Source organism: Macrosteles quadrilineatus, unplaced genomic scaffold, assembly GCF_028750875.1.
Source record: "Macrosteles quadrilineatus isolate MER2022 unplaced genomic scaffold, UCM_ALF_1.0 Scaffold_2__2_contigs__length_208266976, whole genome shotgun sequence".
Classification (NCBI taxonomy): Eukaryota; Metazoa; Arthropoda; class Insecta; order Hemiptera; family Cicadellidae; genus Macrosteles; species Macrosteles quadrilineatus.
The window spans coordinates 77205244-77227692 of record NW_026542595.1 but is presented as its reverse complement, the minus strand read 5'-3'; the positions used below and the strand labels follow the sequence as shown (position 1 = coordinate 77227692).

The following is a 22449-nucleotide window of genomic DNA, read 5'->3' as shown; positions in this document are numbered from 1 at the left end:
TCACTTATTATCTTCTGCACTTAGTTTACCCTAGAGAATTTTCCCCCTTATTTGAATTTGAAGACAAGAATTTAACTACAATACATGGTAACTTGTTTAAGTTTAAGTTGATAAGTATGTTTTTGTTTCTAGAGTAAATTAAATAATATGTGTAACTATTTCATACAGAAGATCTAAAAGAGCTGCAATATTCTGTTTCAAGTTGAGTTAACTCATGATGGGAGTAAAATTCCGACACTAGGTTTTAAAGTCCTTACTGTTCTTACTAAATTCGCAGCCCTGAAAATATACTTTTTAATTCTACCTTTAATTTATTTTTATTCAACTCATGTTCTGCAACTCAAAAGTTTGCAGGCAGAATTTTGCTCCCATCCCCATGGCTGTGACTTAAAATCTGCTTTGGGGATAAAATTCCGCTAACCCCTAAAATTTGTAACCACAGGGGGTGTCTTTAAAATGAAGAACTTCATAGTTAGACAAATTTGTTGTTCAGTAACATCATAGATAAATCATACTTGATTCAATTAGGTAGATGCACAAAGGACTTGCAAAAAGGGATTAAATGAGTACGTACTAGTTGTTTTAACCTCACTTTTATTACATAAAAAATGTGACATAAGGAGTTAAAAACTGAGGACATGGGAAACTCCATTATCACCCAGGTTTAAAAACTATAACTTAATAACTAAAAACTGTCTTCTAACAAAGCAGTGTGATGTCTAAATAAATGCTTAAGATTAAATCAGTAAAAAATACACATAAAATTATTAAAAGCTAAGTTTTACAAAATGTAAAAGTAACCAAAATGGTTATGAAATACAAAAAAATAAAAATTTCTAGCTAATAAATTACTAAAACCTGTACAAGTCTAACTACTTTATCACAATAATTCATCTAGTGGATGATCACGTCCAAAATACAAGTATGTACATTCAAAAGCCACGATGGTTGGTTGTTGCCACCATGAAAAAGAGCAGAATGGGTTTTCCCCACAAAGATCGAGAAAGATAAATATTAAATAAATTAAATAATAGATATTGACTTGGGAAATTTTGCATTATAAATACCGTAAACTGATAGTTACAGGTTTCTACAGAAATAAGATTTATTTTTGTTAAGCCCTGCAGCTGCCGTTGCCATTGTTGATCCCAGTGTGATTCCTGTAAGGATGGTTCTCTGTGTTGATGGCCACCTTGGACTCTGTGTCATGGAGGTCAGCTATGGATGTTTTGGAGCTCCCGTTAGTCAGGGTCAGCCTGCTGTCAGTTACTTGAGCTAAGTTCTGTTGACCAAATGCACCCTTCTGGGGTCCTGGAAAAATAAGATTTTATGTAGTTGTTTCAATTTTTTCTCTTGATTTATTTTATATTGTATATGTTTAGTATCTCTTGACTTGGGACAAGAAAGTAGGTACTCATACTTCATAATTCAATATTACAAACACATTGCTGACATAAGATCTTGCTGAAAATCAATCATTTGTCATAATTAAGCGGAATGTGCAAAGCTCTTATACGTAGACTTTTAAATGCATTTCGTCAATACGCAAACTCCTCCTAGAAGTCATTTTCAAATTTTACATGGTGATAAAGACCGTATCGGCGAGTGCTAAAATCTGGCATTAAAAATTCTCCCAGGAATCCGACCCAACTGGTCTTAAAGTTTCAATGTAATCCTTATGGAAGCAGTATTTGACGGATAAAAAAAAGGCATAATCAATTAATTACCTTTTTGGTTTTTCTTGCCTTGAAGTTCTTGTTGGTTTTTTATACCTGATGCGCATTTCGCCACAGCTTGTGGCATCTTCAGAGTTCACCATCCTGGTGTGATGGTGTGATCTCCGAAATGCGCATCAGGTATAAAAAACCAACAAGAACTTCAAGGCAAGAAAAACCAAAAAGGTAATTAATTGATTAAAACTGTTCTTGTAACTGGGTTATATCATAAAAAAAAAAGGCATAAGATCAGCTGTTGACTTAAATACAGCACATGAGAAAACAGCTTAGAATTATTTTAACTGTTAATCACAGATATTAGAACAGAAACTGTGTGGATCATAAAAATATACAAATGACGTCACTGGCTCAAACCATGTGATTGGAATTTTTCTTCCAATTGTTTTGATTTTCTGTTAATATTTCGTTGGTTATTTCACCACCAGCATGGCAACCCATAAAGCCAATGTAATTTTTTTTTCAAATTCATTTGATGTGCTTATTTTTGAGCCAGTATCTGTAGAGTTTCCCTGTGATACACACAAGCTGAGAAAAAATGTTTTCAAGAATCATGCTTGCCTATTTATATACAGTATAGACATTATATTTATACGGGTTTAAGGGTATAAGGTATAGGTATAAGGGTTTTTCATCAATATCATCATAAATATGAAAATTGTTACAGTCTTTGTACATTGAACTGGTAAAATGTAAATGTGAATTTAAGAGACAGCCATGTCTATCGACACAAAGTTAGTGTGCACTTGATCCAACAGTTTTCAGATTCGGCTAATTATTGTGAATAATTTGTAAATAAATTAATGAATATTAATACTTATCTGTAATTTCCAAGAAAAGGAATAGTCAAGTGTGTAACTTACCTCCCATTAATTTCTTTAATATCATCTTCTGAACCCTCTGCAATGGAGACTCAAAGGCCAAATTAAGGAACAGAGCCAAGAAGAAGGCAAGGGAAACTTCTCCCAGGAGAGCTACAGCCTGTAAAAATTAATGGTATCATCAATCTGCCACATAATTTCTCCCATTAGTTTGTCAACAACCTTTATCATGGGCAAGCCGTAGGAGTGGGATTATCTGTGATATTATGGGGAGAATCACAAAAGTTGCAATATCTTTTGAACTGTAATTTTTACAGCAATGGATGTTTTACCATTATGTTGAGAGTTAAAAGGACTAACATACTAAATTTTCATCAAAATCGTTTAGGCCGTTTTGTTGAAAATCTGAATTAACTGTTATCAAAATCAAAATTTAAAAAAATTAAAACACCTGGAAATGCCATATGTTAGTAGTTACATGAAACATGTTATCAAAATTGAACCACAGGCGTGGTCTAGTAGCTCGGACAGACTAGTAGCATCCACACAGACAGATGTCCCTTTGAAAACAATTTTTTGAGGTTCAGGAGGACCCAAAACGGATATTTCCACCCAAAACTCAAACTCCAAAATTTAGACAAAAACAAAACTTTCCTCTTGTATGTATAGGGGGAGAAAGTAAAATGAAGTGTTTATTGTCCTAGTGGTAAAAACTCTAATTCAATTTTGTGTTTACAATTTTAAACCTCCTTCTAATTTTTAGCTGTATAGCATTTCTTATTTTGATTACAAAAATAATAAACCAAAGACAGTAGATTTATTAAAGGTATTAGTCTCTAGAGATTGGTTTTATGTTTACCGCAAGCATGCGGCTGTGGTAGGGAGCTGTGCGTCTCTGCCCGACGGTGTACAACATGGGGATCGTATGGATGAGGAAGGCGCAGTAGACCAGTCTTCCTAGTGGAGCCCACGCTCTGTGTCTGAATATGGAACCCCACTTGCCTGAGAACATGAACAATCTGTTAGTGATGCTAGGTATTAATAAACCAACACATACTGTATGTATACAATAAAGAAATATACCCCATATCTTATTAGATACCAAAAGGAGTCAACATGATATATATTTCAAGAACAAGTTTTCATAAACACAAATTCTTTGAAACTAATTTAGTTTTGAATAGTTATTTATTCGGCAGTGACATTTGTCTGAGATTAGCACAGAATAATGAGAAAATTGTTAGGTCGCCGATAAAAAAGTCTTAAAAAAAGATTCAATTACATACTGTTCAAAAGTATCAATGCTGTTTAATATAGATAATTACAAGACAAATAAATCTAAATTTACAGATATTACTAAATATTTTGATTCTATCAATAAATATGTTGGATGCCTGCTCCATCTTCAAATTCTCGAGCAGATCTCCATTTTTTTCGAGATCTTCTCAGGCACATACTTGTTGCCCTTAAAATTGAGCAAATCAGTCTCGTTCTGATCCAATTAACTACCAGGCTGTAAGGCTTAACCCATTTTTCTGACAATCTCTCAGCTAGTGCTCTTAAAAGTGATTGTTGAAGTACAGCTCATCTTACCTATTCCCTGGTTATAATCAATGATGATGTAAGCAGATATAGTGACAGCCCAGATGACTCTGTGTACAGCTACATACACCACACTCTCCAGCAGACTGTATGGCCGTCCTTCCTCATAGAAGATGTAGGCAATGAATGTTGTGGACAGATTGAAAAATAATCCAATCGGTATCAAGAACACCAGTGTCCACTACAACAGAAAAAAATTTTACTAGAGAGAATGTAACTGGGTAGCATAGTCATAAAGTGCTCATCTAAAGTCAGAAGGTCCACGATTGAGCCTGTGAAAACTCACGAGCTTTTTACTTTTGGATGGTGTGAAACTGGGCCCAAACATACTTATTGATCATTGGGATTTTAGTAACAGTAAATAGGCGTGGATAAATAAACATCTGATCTTAGTCGGCAGCAAAGCTACACAAAACATCTTACTACGTTCTACTCTCACCAGTCACTATGCATTCTCATTATGCTTAAAATACTCTTACAAGTATATGAGTCACAGTCTTAATGAATTGATTTATTGAATAAAATCAATCGACTCTTTAAGACAGTGACAAGTCTTTAGACTCAATTTAAAAAATCCATCTCCTGGTGGTAAAATGTTTTTGTCGAGAACAATAATTATACTCATGAAATATTACTTTATACAAGAATTATGGAAATTCTAATACAAATTTAACTTTATTGGATATTTTATTGATAATGCATGGGCAAATGGTTATTTAAATTACAATATCAAAAAGATTACCTATTTGGAAAATGTAGTGTCAAAATATACATAGTAAAATTAGCATCAAGGAAGGCCAAGGTACTCACCCCAGAGAACTTGAAGCTTATTCTAGCCAGGTACTGTTGTAAGTAGCTCATGAGCATTCCCACAACATACGGCACAAACCTCACATGACTGGGGACGTACATGGTGCGGAAATGTTCATTTTTCACTGGGTCCTTCTGCAGCCTGCAAATATGAGTAAAATTAAGATAGCTTGAAGAGCAGAATTAAAGCTTAACTCAACTTTAAAGCACACTAATGTGTCAAGGAAGGACATTAGACTATTTCATGACTAGGAACTAAAATGCAAGAGTAGTACAACTGTCAAAGATAATCCAAAACGTAGCAACTAAAACATATTTCACATAATATAGAAGCATACCAATCTGTGGAAGGCAAAATTAGCTTTTTAAAAAAATAATTTAAACATTTATAAAATACCCTCTTGCATTAAATTGAAATTAAATTACGAGTCATATCCCCTGCAACTGGATGAATAATCATACTGTAGCATAAAATCTAACAAATCTGACAATCTAAACTTTTTAATTTAGGTGCCATCTAAACTTGGTACAAAATTATAAAGTACATAGACTAAAGTATGTTGGTGTGATAAAATCATCAAGACAATTTAAAAAGTGCACAGTTAGTAGATTCCCTCTTCTTACAACACCTCAGTACCAAATCCTTATCCAAACGAACAAAAGTCTGAATGATCAGAATAAGATCCACTCAGAAACCTTTAATGCAGTATCTAACATTATCGGTCAACAACGAAGGATACAAGTATCAAGTAATACTTTACAACTCTCGCCATATTTAATTATTTCCCTTTTAAAATATAGTAACCTGAACTGAATTAAAAGTACTTAATTGATCAATGGACAATCACTTACTCGTGGTACAGTTGAACTACGCCCGGGTATTGGTTGACATATGTGATGTAGGTAGGAATGGCAACAGAAGCTGCAAAGGCGATTCCTATGAGAGAGGCTCCGAGCTTGGGCCTCTTGTATGTGATGTAGATGAGAATGATGCCAATAATGAAGTAGTGCATGTCACAAGCCAGGTACCACGCTTGTATCATACACTGCAAACACCATAAATGGTTAAAAAACTAACCCCAACATGTTGTATTATTCAACATAAATCACAAAATGTTTACATAATGGATACAGTATTCTTACTCTATGATATTTGTCAACCAGCAATGTCTATAGTTCGGCCGCTTAGAAAACGACCTGCGCGCTAATGCTAAACCAATGCTGGAGGAGGTCGCTTTCTAAGCGGCCGAACTATAGCTTATTAGACTAAGACAAAACTACTGTGCTATTGTTTTTGGTAAGAAAATGTGTGTTCGGTATCTTATAAATGTATTCTAGTCTACACTGCTCATGTGTATACAAAACCATAGTAAATAATAGCTCCAGAATGTATCTTTAACAGTTTCCAAAAATCTTACTGGTCCTTACCATCATTTGTCACACACTAACCCCATACTAGAAGAAGAAAATGTTATCCTCTACGTTAAATCTCAAATCTGAGTATGGAGAGTAGATGATTAGGCTCTCATTCTTAATTATTTAAACTTTAACCCACATATCATTACCTAAAATTTACACGAGAATTAACAAGTCAAAGCTACATAAAAGTACTTACAGTTTCCTCCACGTTGACATAGTTGTTGAGGAAGAGAACGTTGGCCCACCAGTTCTTCTGGCAACGCAGAGCTTCTCTCCAGACCAGGGAGTTCCACAGCGGACCGTTGCCAAGGTACGGCAACACAACAGCGTGGAAGGCGATGACCAAACCATACACGGGCAGTATCCTGTAACAAGGCAGTCAGTCACAAAATAGGTTTGACATTAAAGAAAATATGTAAACATTATGATTTAAGATAAATTTCAAGGTTGAAATCTCTAGAAAGACCGTGACATGAGCCTGGGAAGATGTGTGACACAATTGGGTCACATTTGTCCCACACAGCTGTTAGGTTTGACTAAGCAGTGGAGTGCTGCAAATGACCAACGGGTAAATTCACCCAAAACCACACTCCTCCAAAAAAAGGATTAATTTTGAAAAATGTCTATGATTAGAGTATTTTGGAAATACAGTAATGCTTGGAAACACTTATTTTACATTAGTCATAGCTATTTAAGCAGTCCGATGAGTGAAGACAAAGTCCAATGCAAAGCAAAACTTCACATATTGGCTATAAGGACACAATAAACCTAAAACATGTGGAGAAAGAAGGGTTTGTGACAAAGATTATTATAATTGCCTGGTTTTATTTGCTCCCACTTTTTAGTATGAACGCTCAAAATAAATTTTTTTTTACTAATAATCGTATTTTTGTATTCATTAGGATATTACCTGATGAACCTGCCAATAATAACCAAGAAAAGGTTGATATTTTGTCTCTTCTGAAGCTCTTTGGTTAAAAAGTGAGTTGTGAGAAAACCACTGAAGACGAAAAAGGTGTCAACAATGTAATTGCCTCCGTTGAGGAACAGCATGGAGGAAACATAGTTTGGGAACTGAAACATGGAATAACACTAATATAGTACAATCATTGACTCTAAGCTTGGGTATTGAATTAATAACTTGCAAAAAATGCATAATATACTGGTGCTATTCAATAAATAAACATTTATACACACTTGACGCTGAGTAGCAGATCCAATGTCCGTGACAGCAACAAAAAATTCCCATTCATTAAACTAAGGAAACCATGGATAGATAGCTAGTGTTACAGCTCATTCTACAATGAAGATTGCTATGGATCATATTGAAGATAATACCAAAGATTGCCATAGATTATTATCCATAGATTACCGTTTCAATGAAGTAAGGGTTCTGCACTGGTTTCCCATTGAGGTACATCTCTTTATGGCCCAGGATCACACAAGTCATGCTCAAATACTTGAGGCAATGCAGCAGTTTGAAGTCTGCATCAGGGTTGGTCTTGCATAGCTTTCTCATGTTGGAATATGTAGAGAAAACCTTGATGAAACTCCCTACAAATAACAGGATATTAAGTTAGCAATTATTTGTAAGTGATTATTGCCACTAAACTCTAATTATTACTTTTCTATCTTATTTGTATTGTGATTTAAACTATTTATCTCTGATGATTATTAATTAGCCCTTGGTAGGATGTAAAAGAATGACTTTATACATTATTATTTCATTAATAATCATACTATTGTAAGAACTAAGGTCTTCTGTTTTCGTTGTGATGGTTGTATATAGAATTAAAAATTATTATAACCAACATGAATTTAACTGCTCAAATTTCTTTCACTATACTGATCATATCGTTATTTTTATTTTCTACAAGAGTGGGAAGTTTTACATCATTTTATTGAAAATATTTTCACAATAAATTAGATTGATGTAATATACAGTGTAGGGATTATTTAATGGGATATTGTACTTACTGAGAGAGCGCTTAAGCATGGCCTCGTCTTCGGTGGCGTAGTCAACCAGAGTAGCAAGCGTACATAGACCGAACATTAGGTATATGAATCCCCTGCAAACAAATACATAACTAATTATATTTTGAATTTTTACAATACCCAGATTATTAGTGATACCCAAATTATTGTGACATTTTAGCAGGTAGTATATCTATTAGAACACAGTGCGGAAGCCCAAACTTACACCACAATGTAGTATCCCATGGAGTAAGCAGGAGCCTCCCAGATGCTGTAGCAGTCGCTGGGGTTGATAGTGATGTCGGACAGGATGCCTTGTTGTCGTAGAGGGACAGACAGGCTGGTGTTGAGAGAATCCTGGATATCTTGAGCTCTACAGGAAGACGGAACACAGACAGCCCAGTGAAGGACATCCCTGCGTATTATACGAGGGTCCTGTGTTGTCTAGAGCAGAACATTTATTTTTGTTCATTGTAAAATTAAATATTGTAACGTTCATTGATACAGGATAGTTAGCATCAAAGATAAGTACCTATCAAATAAAACATTTAATGTTTAACAAAAATAGTTTGAAAATGCTACCCCTCTCATCAATTTGTAAGATTTTAAACCTAGGCTATACACAGGGTGAATAAAAAGTCAAGACCCCCCTTCTAATATTTTTCTAAGTAAATATACAGAGATATCCTTCTGGTGGTCAAGCAATCTTAGCGAGAAGTCATTATATGATTTTGAAAATTTTCCACCATTCTTTAAGTTTTTGTCATGAAATGAAAGTTCCGGCTTAGATTGCACGACTACCAAAAGGATATCTCTGTATATTTACTGAGAAAAATATTAGATCGGGTTGTCTTGACTTTACAAGGATTTCATAATATATTGTAAATAACATCTCGATTAGCATTGTCTCAGAGAGGTGTTGTTAACTTTATGGAAAGTAAATAAAAAACTTTCAACACTCTTGAAACATAATATATTTACACTTTGTACTGTTAACTCGCAAGAGGTTAATGCAAATAAATGGTAACAGGTGATCAATTTCGGTTCGACACTCATTATCATTATCATTCGAGATGGGAACACCACCTGTGCGTATTTAAACCAAAATATGAGTGTAGAATGGAGTTTGATGCCTTCTGTAGCTTTGTTACTGACTATGACCAGCTGTTTCCTTAGTCGGAACCAATTATTGAAAACCCAATGATCAAGGAAAACTGGGTCTAGATTCAAACCATCAAAATGCTACACACCAAGCTACACAGCTAAAAACAGGCGAACTTTTGATTACTAGGCGAGCACTATAACCTCTGAGCTACCCAGCTAGTCTCCAATCATCATCAGACCCAAAGGGCGAGTCATCACGAGAACTTACTTGTTTGTTTTACCTTGTAAAAAACACGGTTTCAAATTGAAAATATGTACCATAAACTAAAGAGAACAAAATAAGTAAAAAAATGCATAATTACAACAATCAAAATACTTTCAGTGTAACAATATCAACATTAAATAAAAAGACTTATTAGATGTCTCCATTATTTTATCTACCAGTACTTATCGTACCTTAAGTTTCTGCCAGACAGAAGCGTTGGATGGAAGACCAGTGTACAGCTGTGAAGGAGGGTCGTACCACCTGGGGTACAAGTCGTGCTCAGGTCGGAACGCAATCTTGGCCAGACAGTACTTGCCCGTGATATGTTCCTCGGGAACGTCTATGCTGATACACTCGTCAAAGTGACCAAACTGGAAAGTGTCTGCTGAGATGAACCCGTTGGGCGCGAGTGCTGACGCGTCAAACACTGGAAAACAGAAAACAATGTAAGCACAAAGAAAGACAATGGGTTGCTGGCCTAGTGTTTAGCGTTTCAGACTAAGTTTAGCGAAAGGAACAGGAGACAGGATCGATTTCCAGCACACCCACAAATCTAATGGGTTTGCCATAATTTTTTTTGGACTGCTTTCCCAAAAAGTGTTTTTGTGAGTGTACATCCTGTGCTATACTTCCTTAAAAATGCCACAGGTGTAGACAATGACAAAAAAGAAGGAGAAGAAACAGTAAGTTATTACTGGCCAGAAAACTGACCAGATATTCTAAAAGCCTCTTTCAATCTTGCCTTTACCTGTCTACATGGGCCTTTTGTCTGTCTGTGGAACGTATCAAAGCAAGGGACAGATAACGTGTTTGGACTTTTTATCCCTAACGCAAATGCCATCCCCAATGATGAATTATAAATAATAAAAATGTAAATCAACGACCTCAAACAAATTGTACATGAATCACCAGATAGTTAAATTCTTAATGAGGAGATAAAATTTATTATATATTATTCCAATCATAATGAATATAAAGGGTGTTTCCAAATTATCTAGACATATTTTCTGAACTTGTTCCTTGGGCTACGACAAACATAAAATGCCATTAAAGTATGGGTCTAAAATGTCTAGATTTCTGTCTGTCGGTCTGTTTGTGATTTTTAAAAACTATTTTATATCTCAAGTTTTTTTCAAGATAGACATTTAAAAATTGGTATAAATGTGTAGTTTAATTATAAGGTAAACAGAGCTTTACAATTTTCGTTCCAATATCTCAAGCCATTTTAATATGGGGGTCATTTAAAGTCTTTAATGCCAAATTTCATGAAAACCGTATTTATTATGAAATTGTTTTTATAGTCAAAAAGATAGAGAATTCAAATACAAATCAAATGAGACCTTGTTTGTTAAAATCGGATGACCAACAACCGAGTAATAACTGTTTTTGCATCCCAATTTAAATGGACTACCAAACTGCTCTTATTTTAGGTCCTATTAAACTGCGTAACCGAATGAAGAAAAAAAAAATATAGCTCGATTGTTTGTCATCCAATTTGAACAAATAAGGCCACATTTGATTTGAATTTATAATCTTTATCTTTTCGATCGTAAAAACAATTTTCTTAATATTTATAGTTTTCATGAAATTTTGCATTAAAGATTTTAAATAGCTTGAGATTTTGTAACAAAATGTTCTAAGCTATTTTTACCTTCTAAACTACACATTTATACCAGTTTTGAAATTTCTATCTTGAAAAACGCCTAAGATATAAAATAATTAAAGAAATTACAAACAGACCAACAGACAGAAATCTAGGCATTTTAGACCCATACTTATATAGCATTTCATATTTGTCTTTAGCCCAAGGAACAAGTCCACAAAATATATCCAGACAATTTGGAAACACCCTGTATAAAATAAGTCCCCAATTAAGTAATAATTATGTTGTACTGTATCTGTTAAAAAGAGGGGTTCCAGATTTTTGTTTTCTCAAAATCCATTGTAAAACATTAACTCTTTCTCAAGGTCTTGCAGATTAACAAACAGAAACTTAATTTCTCAATATGAAGCTAAACTAAATTGTATCTTTGTTTGTCCCATTAGTACAGAGAGAAGAAAACATGTTGTACAGTAAGACAAGACAAATGACTACAGCCTTGGTGTTAAAGTTCGACCTTGCTCTTATCATGGATAGGTCGGATGATCAGCAAAACTACTTTACTGTCAGATCAGCTGATCAGCTGGCAGAGACACAGACAATCAAACACAATGACAATGACACCTAGTAGAGTGGCTAGGACATTGCAGCCCACTAGGAAGTATTCATATTCATGACTAAATCAATGACAAATGGATTAGTTCACTGATAGGCCACATAGTGGGTGTATAACTGCTGCATCTTTTAGGATAAGTCATCACAAAGTAATTTTCGTTCTAGATGGAATCTAGAGGTAACATTGTATGATCTTTTACAGCTGATAAGTAATTTGTTTAGATACATTTATGAGTTATCTAGTTACAAATCCGTTCTAACAATATTAATTTGTGTCAATTACCTTTTTGGTTTTTGTTGCCTTGAAGTTCTTGTAGTTTTTTGATGTCTGATGCGCATTTCGCCACAGGTTGTGGCATCTTCAGAGTTCACTTTCCTGAAGATGCCACAACGTGGCGAAATGCGCATCAGACATCAAAAAACTACAAGAACTTCAAGGCAACAAAAACCAAAAAGGTAATTGATTAAAACTGTTCTTGAAACTGGGTTATATCACAAATTAATTTGTGTATCATAAATTATTTAAAATTCACAAAGTTGATATTAAAACTTTATTTCCTTTTTAGTTTGCGACAATTTTGTACGTTGCAATAGCCGGTACACTCGGGCTTCGAAGGTAAGTGCTTTGCGTGTATCAAGAAAAGCAAGTAGACATGTACAGTACAACAAGGAACTGATATACAGCGTCTATACAAACTCTCTGAAGCGCTTTTGTATATTTGTTCCTTAGGTCAAAGTAAACTTCATACAAACATGGGTGCCTGGATTTTTGTCTGTATGTATGTGATGTTCACAAATGCATCCTTAACTATTGAACCCCTTAAGCCATTGACTTCCAATTCTGTGCATAAGTTGTGGCAGATAGGATCAACTTTTACAAAGTATCAGAGTTCTAAATTGTACCATTTTAAAATGGTGGCCATAACATTTATAACATTTTCTATCAAAAATATTTTAAAAATAACAGTATACTAAAACTTATTAAGAGCAATCAGTTATGATATGTTATGTCTAGCCCAATGATACCTTAATTGTAAAATTCGGCAAATAAACTACTAGGATAGGCCTATTACATTTTTGACAGTGAGGCCGTGTATGGCCAAGACCACTGCCGTGCCTCACTGACGCGACGCGAGGTGGCTCTGCCATGGGGAAAAATTAAGACATCATAACATTGACATAACGGTCTCACAAAGAATGCAATATCTTGGTTGTTTATCATCCTATTTCTACGATAGAAGTATCGTTGGATTGGTCATAAAATTGTCTAAAAACGCGCTCGTAATCGTTTTTAGTAGAATCACTCATTTTCAAGATATTTTTAATCTAAAATTTAAATGACCACCATTTGAAATAGATAAAACTTAGAAATCTTATACTTTGTACAAAGGTTTATCCTATGTGTATGTACTCATGCACACATTTGAATTTTGAGTAAATCGCTTAAGGGGCTCAAAAGTAATGGATACATTGTGAAATCGCATACGGACGTGCATATAGGAAATCATGCATTTTGACCAATGTTTATATGATGGATTTTCTAATTTTGACCTAAGGAACAAATTTACAAAAGCGTTCCAGATAATTTTTTCATACCCTGTATTTATAAAAATAATTCGCGCTGATAATAGTTGCAGAACCCACCTTGGTCTCACGACGCCAATTAGCGTTGTACCTTTGATTCAGTTCAGTAGTAGAAACCAAATTTGAAATTTATCTACGAGTAATAAGTGATGCCACTTGACTGATTCAAACTAGAATTAACGTACAACGCAATATAGTATCTCTCTAAAAAAGCAGAACCCTTCAAAATACATTACGAATTTTACAAATAATAGTTATTCTATCCGAATACCTTAAAAATATAAATAACTAAATATTTAAAAGGTTATTGCATATTGAAATAAATCCGAAGACTTTAGCAATCCGCTCGAGATACGATGGAAGTAAAAGTATAGACTACTCTAGCCTAACCACTTACATTTTACAACAGATAACACAAACTTTGAGTCTAAATAACGTAGCATTCAAAACGTACTACTGTAGCAATTCAAAAGCTCTTTATGAAGATTCGTAAGCAAACCTAGTTTTATGAATGATGCTCATTATAAAAAAATATCAAAGCCAACAAGATCGACCTTAAGTGAAAGTTACATTGTTCAATGTCCGGATACAAGCATCATAGGTCGGTGATTTGACCTTCAAACGTGACAGAAAACATAAACAATAAACTATTTGACTTCCTTCTCTAAAGTATGGCCGTAGGCTTATGATTGGGCATCTGTTGAAGACATTCCACAAATAACACGCTCGTTAAAAATACAACTAATATTAAAGGTAACGTTTTACAAATTTGGGATTTATTCTTCCACTCAAATTCTTGAAAGAAAAGTAAGTAATGTCCAATATAAATTAACCAATTTTTACCAACACGGTTTGAACACAGACTATTTAATGTAGTATGCAATCTTTCGGTGATAAATAAATATTTGCAATAAGAATTATTTTAAGTTCTTAAGTTGTGTTACTTTTATATTAGTATAAACAAATAATATTTTTATAAGTTCGACTATTTTAATTACATAGTAAACCATCATTTTAACAATTTAATGGATGTACAGCAAACCTATCTCAGTTTTTCTAGCATAGTCGCGAGAAATACTTTTTGGGTTTTTGAAAACCACAATTCAACTCAGTCCTAAAACATTAGCAATGAGTTTTATATGTAAAAGAATAAAAATAGTGATAAACCGTTGAAGTCTCTTTGGGAACAGTTTTTGGCTTTTCACATTATGTTAGAAGATGATAACCACTTACCATCTTTAGTGTATATTTACCGTCTTGTGAGTAACAGTACAAGCGTAAATATATATGTTTTAAGTGTTATAAGACGTTTCATTTATTTACTTTCTATAAGATTATAACGTATAGAATAAGTACCATAGTTTAATATTGGGCTAGCTGCCCTCTCAATTCGGCATGCTTTAGACATTGGTGAAAACAGAAAAAGGCTGTATTTTACAGTCGCCTACTTTGTTGGTGAATGGTGGCTTAATGTAATCAAGCTCTATTTTGTTCTAACCATTTAGCAAAACTAAAACGGTAAGTATTTTTTTTATATATTACGTTACAGTAGTGAATTAATGGTTCTAAATGGAACAGGTTGGTAGTTTTGGATTTTTAGTTATTTGACAAGTGACCGGAAACACCTTATAAAATATGACATCAGCAGATGAGATCTTTAACGACTAACTCCGCGTTAAATATGGAAAACTAATTTGCTTGTGTTTGTGACCAAGTTCACATAATAGCTTGAGGCAAATGTCTATCTTCAAGGGATCTATTCATGCTATACATGTTATCTAAAACGAAAATGATAATGATCTTCATTTAGAAAGATGATTTTGAAGAATATTTTTTCAAAGTCATTAGGTTGTTGATTTTAAATTCACGTCAATCTTATTTCCTCTTGTATTTTCCTGCCTTAATTATATGTATTAATAATAGAAATGTCTTATCAAAGACATTAGGTTAAAAAAGTTCAACCGTAGAATATCGATCGTTGAACATTCATTATATTTGAAATATATGAAGAATGTATAAACTTAAATAGAGATAACAAGTCTGCTGAATACAATTCAAGGCATAAAAATACATAAAAAACTTTGTTATGAGTTTTGATGCTACAGGGAAAGTGGTTTTTGATTACATGTTAACAATATTAAAAGAATAAATTTAAAAAAATTGATCAAAATATATAAACAAGCAAAATACTACGGTTTTCTGTTTCTCCTTAGTATAACATAAGCATTTTAGATGTACAGTTTTTTGATTTTTCTCCCTAACCTTTGATTGTACAACAACGTTTCTATCTACAATTTTTTGTAATCTGTACACGATGGCTGTATTAAAAATTTAGCATTTCCTTGTTTAACGGGAAAAAATAGTTTTTGAAATTTTGTTTACCTTATAACACGTCGTTTCCATAACCAGATCCTGCTAAGATGCCAGATCCCAATCTAAATCCTTTAAGCCTAATTTAATAAAAATTGGACAAAAATTACTCGAGTTATCGCATTTACGGACACATACGAGTTTGATCGAATAGTGTTTTGGAAAATGAAAAACAAAACACAGGTCAAAATGAAAAAAAAAAAAAAAATCCAACCTAAAAACTGAATGATAAATCGGGTCCGAACTCTTATCGTGCTACCTACCGTATTTCTTCCCTTTACAATTTTAATTTGCTAAAATGTAAACAGTTTACAACTGGCCCCTATAGCTAGGGTATCGTAATTCAGCGCCTACTGCAAAGCTAACTTGTCAAAATTCGATTAAAATAAAAAGAAGATAGAACTTCATTAGTACGACTCAAAAAACTTCGATTACAAAGAGGATAAAATCTATCTACAGCTTTGGATATTTAATTCAGTACCGTACTTGTCCTAGGTCAACAATGAAGATAATCAAAACAATTGCTTTAAAATGGAAGTCACTGAAGCACACATTTAAACAGATTGTACGGTATGCAAACAATGCTCCAGGTGATATTAAGATGCTTTGTTATTCAACAGTCTCCCACCCTCATAGTAATAAGGAAAAAAAAAACTCGTGAATCTTGTCACCTCCGACATTTCCCAGCCTACATCACATAACTCCACTTGTTTCGCAGTATAATCCCGTGTGGGATCTCACTTGTAGACCTTGAGAGGAGGAAAACGTGCCAAAACGGAACAATTCCGATTTGATCGCTACCAGCAAATCAATCTTGTATCACTTACAGGTTGAAAAGATTTTGATCGTTAGTTAGCTTTAAAATTGATACAATTTATTCAGTGACGCTGTTTCGAAACAGTGTTTTTTCAAACTCACTCTAATTTCAATTTTTAAAGATAAAAAATGCATGGTTATTTTTTTTGTAACAGAACTTGATTGATTCAAACTACTGTAGGTTATCTTCTATTGGATCTCGGATTGGTTTCTAAAATCATCCTAGAAAACGGAGGCGGCTTTAAAAAATTAAATTTTGAAACCCCTTGTAACGTGGATAGAGAATCCGGAGCGTACCGCGAGGCTTTACACGTTCACCACTCAAAAGCTTAGAATTAATTTGCCCTTATTGTTGATTGAGTAGCTGTGGGAAATTAGCATTTAGCAAAAACTTTGTTGACTCACATTACACGACCCGTCAAAATGTTAATAAGATCTATCTTCATCTTCAGTCTTCGCTCCGTTTATCCGGATCGTGCATCTACAAGTTTCAACCCATTATTGACGATTAGAGCCGAGATTATGTTAACTTTCTTGTAACAGGTTGCCTTGGACAGAAGTACCTAGCTTAGAATGTAATATTGAGAGATGTTTACACCTCAAGTCATTTGTTTTCAATTACTTAATTCATCATTTCTTGTCAACACTAAACAGTGAGTAAAGTTTCTCTACGAACTAGTGGAAATGTAAATCTTTAAGTGTATGACATCTTATTGAAATTTAGTAATAAAATCAAAATAATAATTTAATTATTTGAGTAACGATATAACAAATATCTTATCAACTTATATACAGCTGTACAGTGTACATTACTTCAATCATCTATGTTATAAAAAATAATATATACTTAATAATTAAGTATTTGAATAAATATTAAGAACCGCATTTTAATTTGCTGTTTAATATACCACTAAACTAGTTACATTAACATACACAACTCGTGTTTGACTTTAAAAAATTATAGATTAAATAATTTTAAGTGAAAACAGGTGTAATAATTTGTTTTTTAAGTTAATGCTAGAAACATGTAGTAATAATTGATGATTTCAAGTCAATGTATTAATTCATTTAGTTTGATTCTTGCAGTTTTTTAACGTGTTTTACTTGGGTTTTGATAAAATTTTGATGATAGTTAACTCGTTTATTTAATTTATTTTCTATTAATAATTAAGTATTTGAATAATTATTCAAATTACCGAGTCTTCTTTATTGTTTTCAACAAGCTATATAAAATTGCGAAGTTTTAGAAGTGTAAACAAAGCAAATGCAAAAAATTGTACTTTTCTCGCTGATTCATGAACATCATGGCCACCATTTAAATACTTCAAATACTTTGAATTAAAATGGGGACCATATGAAGGTAGGTATTTTAAGCCAAGTATGGATGGAGTTGAATGTAGGTTAACTGTTATAACGTGGTTGAAAGCCAGTGGAGCAGAGCTAGATATTTTAAGATCGGAAACAAGACAGTGAAGACACAAATCTCCCCATTCATATTTAGAACAATTTCCCAAACTTTCTCAGCTATCAGAAGTTTTGCTCCGTGATGCACAGTTGCCTAAATAACGAACATATAGATATACAAACATCCGATTTTCTATAGTCCATTCAACTATTGATTCAGGTTACATTTTATAATTTTGTTGATAAAAGTGTTTAATGTATACAAGTTTGTATTGTTTTATTTACGTACTAGACGTATCCCTCCCCTTGGCTAGTAAAGCCATTCAAACCACTTCGCACTGTCCTCAGGCGACCAAAGCTACGTAACAGGTGTAGGCAGGTGCCTAAGCGTAGACCGTAAATATTTTCGTTTAACGCACACATTACGTTATTGATATTGTGAATGAGGGTGTTTGTTTACAGCACGTAGTGCAAAGTTGACACATCTGTTCCCCACAGTCTACACAACACGAACCTTGGCCTTGTCAAGCTCGACCTGACGATGTTTGAGATAGACAACACGTACTTTATAACGGACCAATGTTATGTATCGATTGTACTGTACAACTGTTTTGTCTCTTGTATTTTGTATGCATGATGTTATTCTAAAAACACCAACATTACATCGGAGCAATGTGGAGGAAATGGTAAACAGTTAACTGTATTTATTACATGTAATGTAATTAAAAAACATATACATTACAGCGTACCATTGTGAAGTATACAATGGTAAACTCTATTCTTTGCTTACTGTTATTCTAAAGTATAGAGAGAGAGATGTGATAGAATCCTAACCATCAAAACAAAATATTCAATAATACACTGTGGTCATTATCAAATTTTTACTAGATAGTGTAGTATACATATTGATTTATCGTGTAGTATTTTTCAAACTGTCGCATAAAATATGACATGGTATCAGAAACACATCGACTAGCGCATTCCGTTTGGTAAAATACTAAGACTTAATTCTAATAACATGGTATAATCTGTACTGTCTTAATTGTATTTTTATAATATTGTCATAATCAGAAAACTCGCTAAACAAACATTACAATGTCTACAATATTTAAAAATACAATAGTTTTTAAAAACTATGATGCTATTGAGAAACTAAATAAATGTTGGTAAAGAATGTACAACAATACAGCATTATACACTTCTTCCTTGTCTTTTACTGCATAAAGAATTCACTTGATCAAACTACTCTTGTTATATAAATAATTCACTTGATCAAACTACTCTTGTTATATAAAGAATTCACTTGATCAAACTACTCTTACTATATAAAGAATTCACTTGATCAAACTACTCTTACTACTGTATATGAAGAATTCACTTGATCAAACTACTCTTGCTATGGAGAATTCACGTGTTCGGGCGACTTCTCCTCAAAGCAGGTTACATTGGAGGAATGTCAATGTAGCAAAAAGAAGTTATGTCATTTGAATAAATAATTCCGAACGGCTTGCCAATAAGGTTTTATTTTTGTAGTCTAATGAATTACAACTCGAGGTCGTCCACATCATGAAGTGTAGATGACAAGCGGCAGAACTCAACGGCAACTGATGCACGCTATACGCGACAGCAACTAAGTAGCAACTAGTTGTTATGGAACGTTTCCATTTATAAGGAAACCTTTGGGTTTAAAAGGAAAAGTCCAAGAGCGACTGTTGGCTTTTAAGAAAACCTCTAACCCTGAAACGAAGACACCAATATGGACGAACATTGTTATTGGACGTTGGCAGTAATTATGTTCTTCGAAGTCTTTTTTAATGAAACTTTATTTATATATGCGTTTAGCAATACAACATTTACAACAAAGAGTATGAACTGTATGTGTATGTTTGTTTGTGAAAAATACGCATTTTATAGAACTTTTATTGGTAGAAAGCTTATTTGGCTGTTAAGAATTCATTGAAACCAGACAACTTCATAACTATAAATTCAAATGTATAAATTCTATAAATTCTACAAATTCATAACGCAAAAATATATTTTGCCCACCAACTAACTGACGGTTCAAATGGTTCAAAATAGCTTATCTTTACGAATTTCTATAGTGTATTAGAACAAATGTAGTAATTAATAGAACCGCATTTGTATTTGTTGCTTAATATTCCACTAAACTAGTTACATATACATTTTGGGTTTGACTTATTAAATTATAAATTAAGTAATGTTAAGTACAAACGAAGGTGTAATAATTAGTTAGTAAGTTAATGCTAGAAACTTTTAGTAATAATTGACGATTTCAAGTCTTGTATTAATTCATTTAGTTTGATTCTAAAAGTTTTTTAACTTAGGTTTTGATAAAATTTATATGATGGTCAACTCATTTATTTAATTAATTTTCTATTAATGAATTCAGTTCAATCTCCAACGACAATATCAATTATTTATCTCCCCAAAATATTTGTTGATGAAACGATTCTATTTGATTATAAACTTCCAAAATATTGCCCGTTAGTGATAAATACTCAATTGGAAACAACATTGGATCTACATTACTCGGTTCTCTACTAAACAAACTTTAAACTACGTTGATTTCAATGTTTAACTATCGTTGTACCCTATGTTTTTTCATATTTGTTATGATAAGGGTTATAGATAATGGAAATTAATAAGTAGAATGTTTAGAACGTTATAATAATGCCAACAAAACTTCATGAATTACTTAAAATAGTGACTTACTTTTTTCAATATTATGCTCCACAAGGAAAATCGATTCAGTTTATTTTAGCACAACAGTTTTGTTCAATTTTAACCTAGCGAATACAATACTTACTCAGATTTTATTTGGATTTCATGAAGTATACTAATCCGCTCGTTCAATGCAATTTTCACTAATGTACTGAAAACTCCGTTATTCAGTTTAGTTTAGACTTGGGTTTCCGCCTTTGCTTACTTATTTGTAATGGTGTGTTGTGCATATATCATTGTATAAATCAAACAAAAGATCATCCTGATTCAAGAATTTCACGAAAAATGTGTCATATAAATGTGTGCCGGTTCAAATTAACGTGTTCCGATTGAAGTATGATTCAAGACAAAAGTTACCACGTTCGTATTCCGCTACATTCGAAAATTACTTGTGAATAGCCACAGACTACATCTGTGGTCGTATGAATTACACGAGTGACGTTCACCGAAGATTTTTTATATTATTCCGACTAACTTACTTATAAATACTAGCAATCCCACTCATTGTTATATGGCATAAGAAATTGTCTTCAATATGTAAAGCGTATGAAACAATTAATTATACCGCACGCTTCAATATAATGACGTGATTCTTTTTTGGCTTTAAATATTCTAATTTTTCAAGGAACCACCATTTGTGGGTATTTTACTCCATCACACCCAACCAATCAATTCACTGCGGTTCACAATCAATTAATTTAATTTTGATTGTTGTAGTAACTTTACTGTAACGATGAACTTGATAGCGACTGACGCATTAAAAGTATCCTATGTACCTATCCAAACCAATCCGAAAAGTTAAACTTCAAAAACAAAACAACCTTCAAAAAAACAGACGTAAGATATATTTTAACAGTGTATTTGACTGAGCGTCTCATGAGGGTTTCAAGTTCCATCATAATTCGCACTTTATTGTCGTTCCCGCCAATTTACTAAGTGTAATAACCTATACTCACTCCGTGTCGCCCAGAGGGTGAGGTTGTTGAGATTTTGGCGGTAAAGTCTCCCATCCCTTGCGCACTTGGCTTCCTGTGACTTGACGGTAAAGTCCATCATGCCCTCGGCCAGCGCACGGTACATCCATCCCGACCACGGGTGCCTCTTGGGCTCCACAGACTCCGACGAATCCTCCAGATACGGTGGACTGCCGGTGACAGAGATGAACCCGGCCTCCTCTGTAGTGGTAGGTTCGTCCCCCAGGACGTAGGTCTGGTCGCCGAACTCCACCCGAGCTTCTAGAGCCAGGGTGGAGGCGAGGGTCATCGTGAGGACCAACGCTAGGAGCTCCATCGTCGGTCGGTGATGGGGAGAGACTGAGGACTGAGGTAGTGGCAGTGACAGTGGCGGACTACCCTAGCAAGGTCAGGGCGATGTCCGCGAGAAAAAACTGACAACGACACTGACTACTCGGACTCCCAGCGAGATGTTGGGTATGTGTGTTGTGAACGTGCTCGCAATGTGTTTACCATTTAGGCCTACTAAACACGTGTGCTTAAGAAATATGTATGTGTGTAGGTATTCGCACAATTGAAATATATACAGTATGAATAACATTTTCATTAAAATTTCATCATAAATAAATTATTTAAA

At 33.8% G+C, this 22449-nt stretch overlaps 1 protein-coding gene across 1 annotated transcript; it reads right to left on the bottom strand.

Moving 5' to 3' along the window:
* Positions 1 to 1114: 1114 nt before the first annotated feature.
* Positions 1115 to 22222, bottom strand: LOC128984450 (nose resistant to fluoxetine protein 6-like). The gene is made up of 13 exons (XM_054403771.1): positions 21816 to 22222; positions 9920 to 10155; positions 8586 to 8803; positions 8363 to 8454; positions 7758 to 7939; positions 7296 to 7459; positions 6582 to 6750; positions 5819 to 6012; positions 4967 to 5108; positions 4148 to 4337; positions 3414 to 3556; positions 2597 to 2714; positions 1115 to 1311 (listed from the first exon to the last, which is right to left on the bottom strand). The coding sequence occupies exons 1-13, from the start codon at positions 22147 to 22149 to the stop codon at positions 1115 to 1117; spliced, it is 2379 nt and encodes a 792-aa protein (XP_054259746.1). The 5' UTR covers positions 22150 to 22222.
* Between the last annotated feature and the right edge of the window lie 227 nt (positions 22223 to 22449).

Excerpts from the sequence above, each read along its gene's own strand:
- LOC128984450 (XM_054403771.1), bottom strand. The coding sequence starts at position 22,149 with ATGGAGCTCCTAGCGTTGGTCCTCACGATGACCCTCGCCTCCACCCTG. Across the intron at positions 7,940-8,362 it reads CATGCTTAAGCGCTCTCTCA|GGAGTTTCATCAAGGTTTTC; the intron begins GTAAGTACAATA and ends TGTTATTTGTAG. Across the intron at positions 1,312-2,596 it reads ATTAAAGAAATTAATGGGAG|GACCCCAGAAGGGTGCATTT; the intron begins GTAAGTTACACA and ends TTATTTTTCCAG.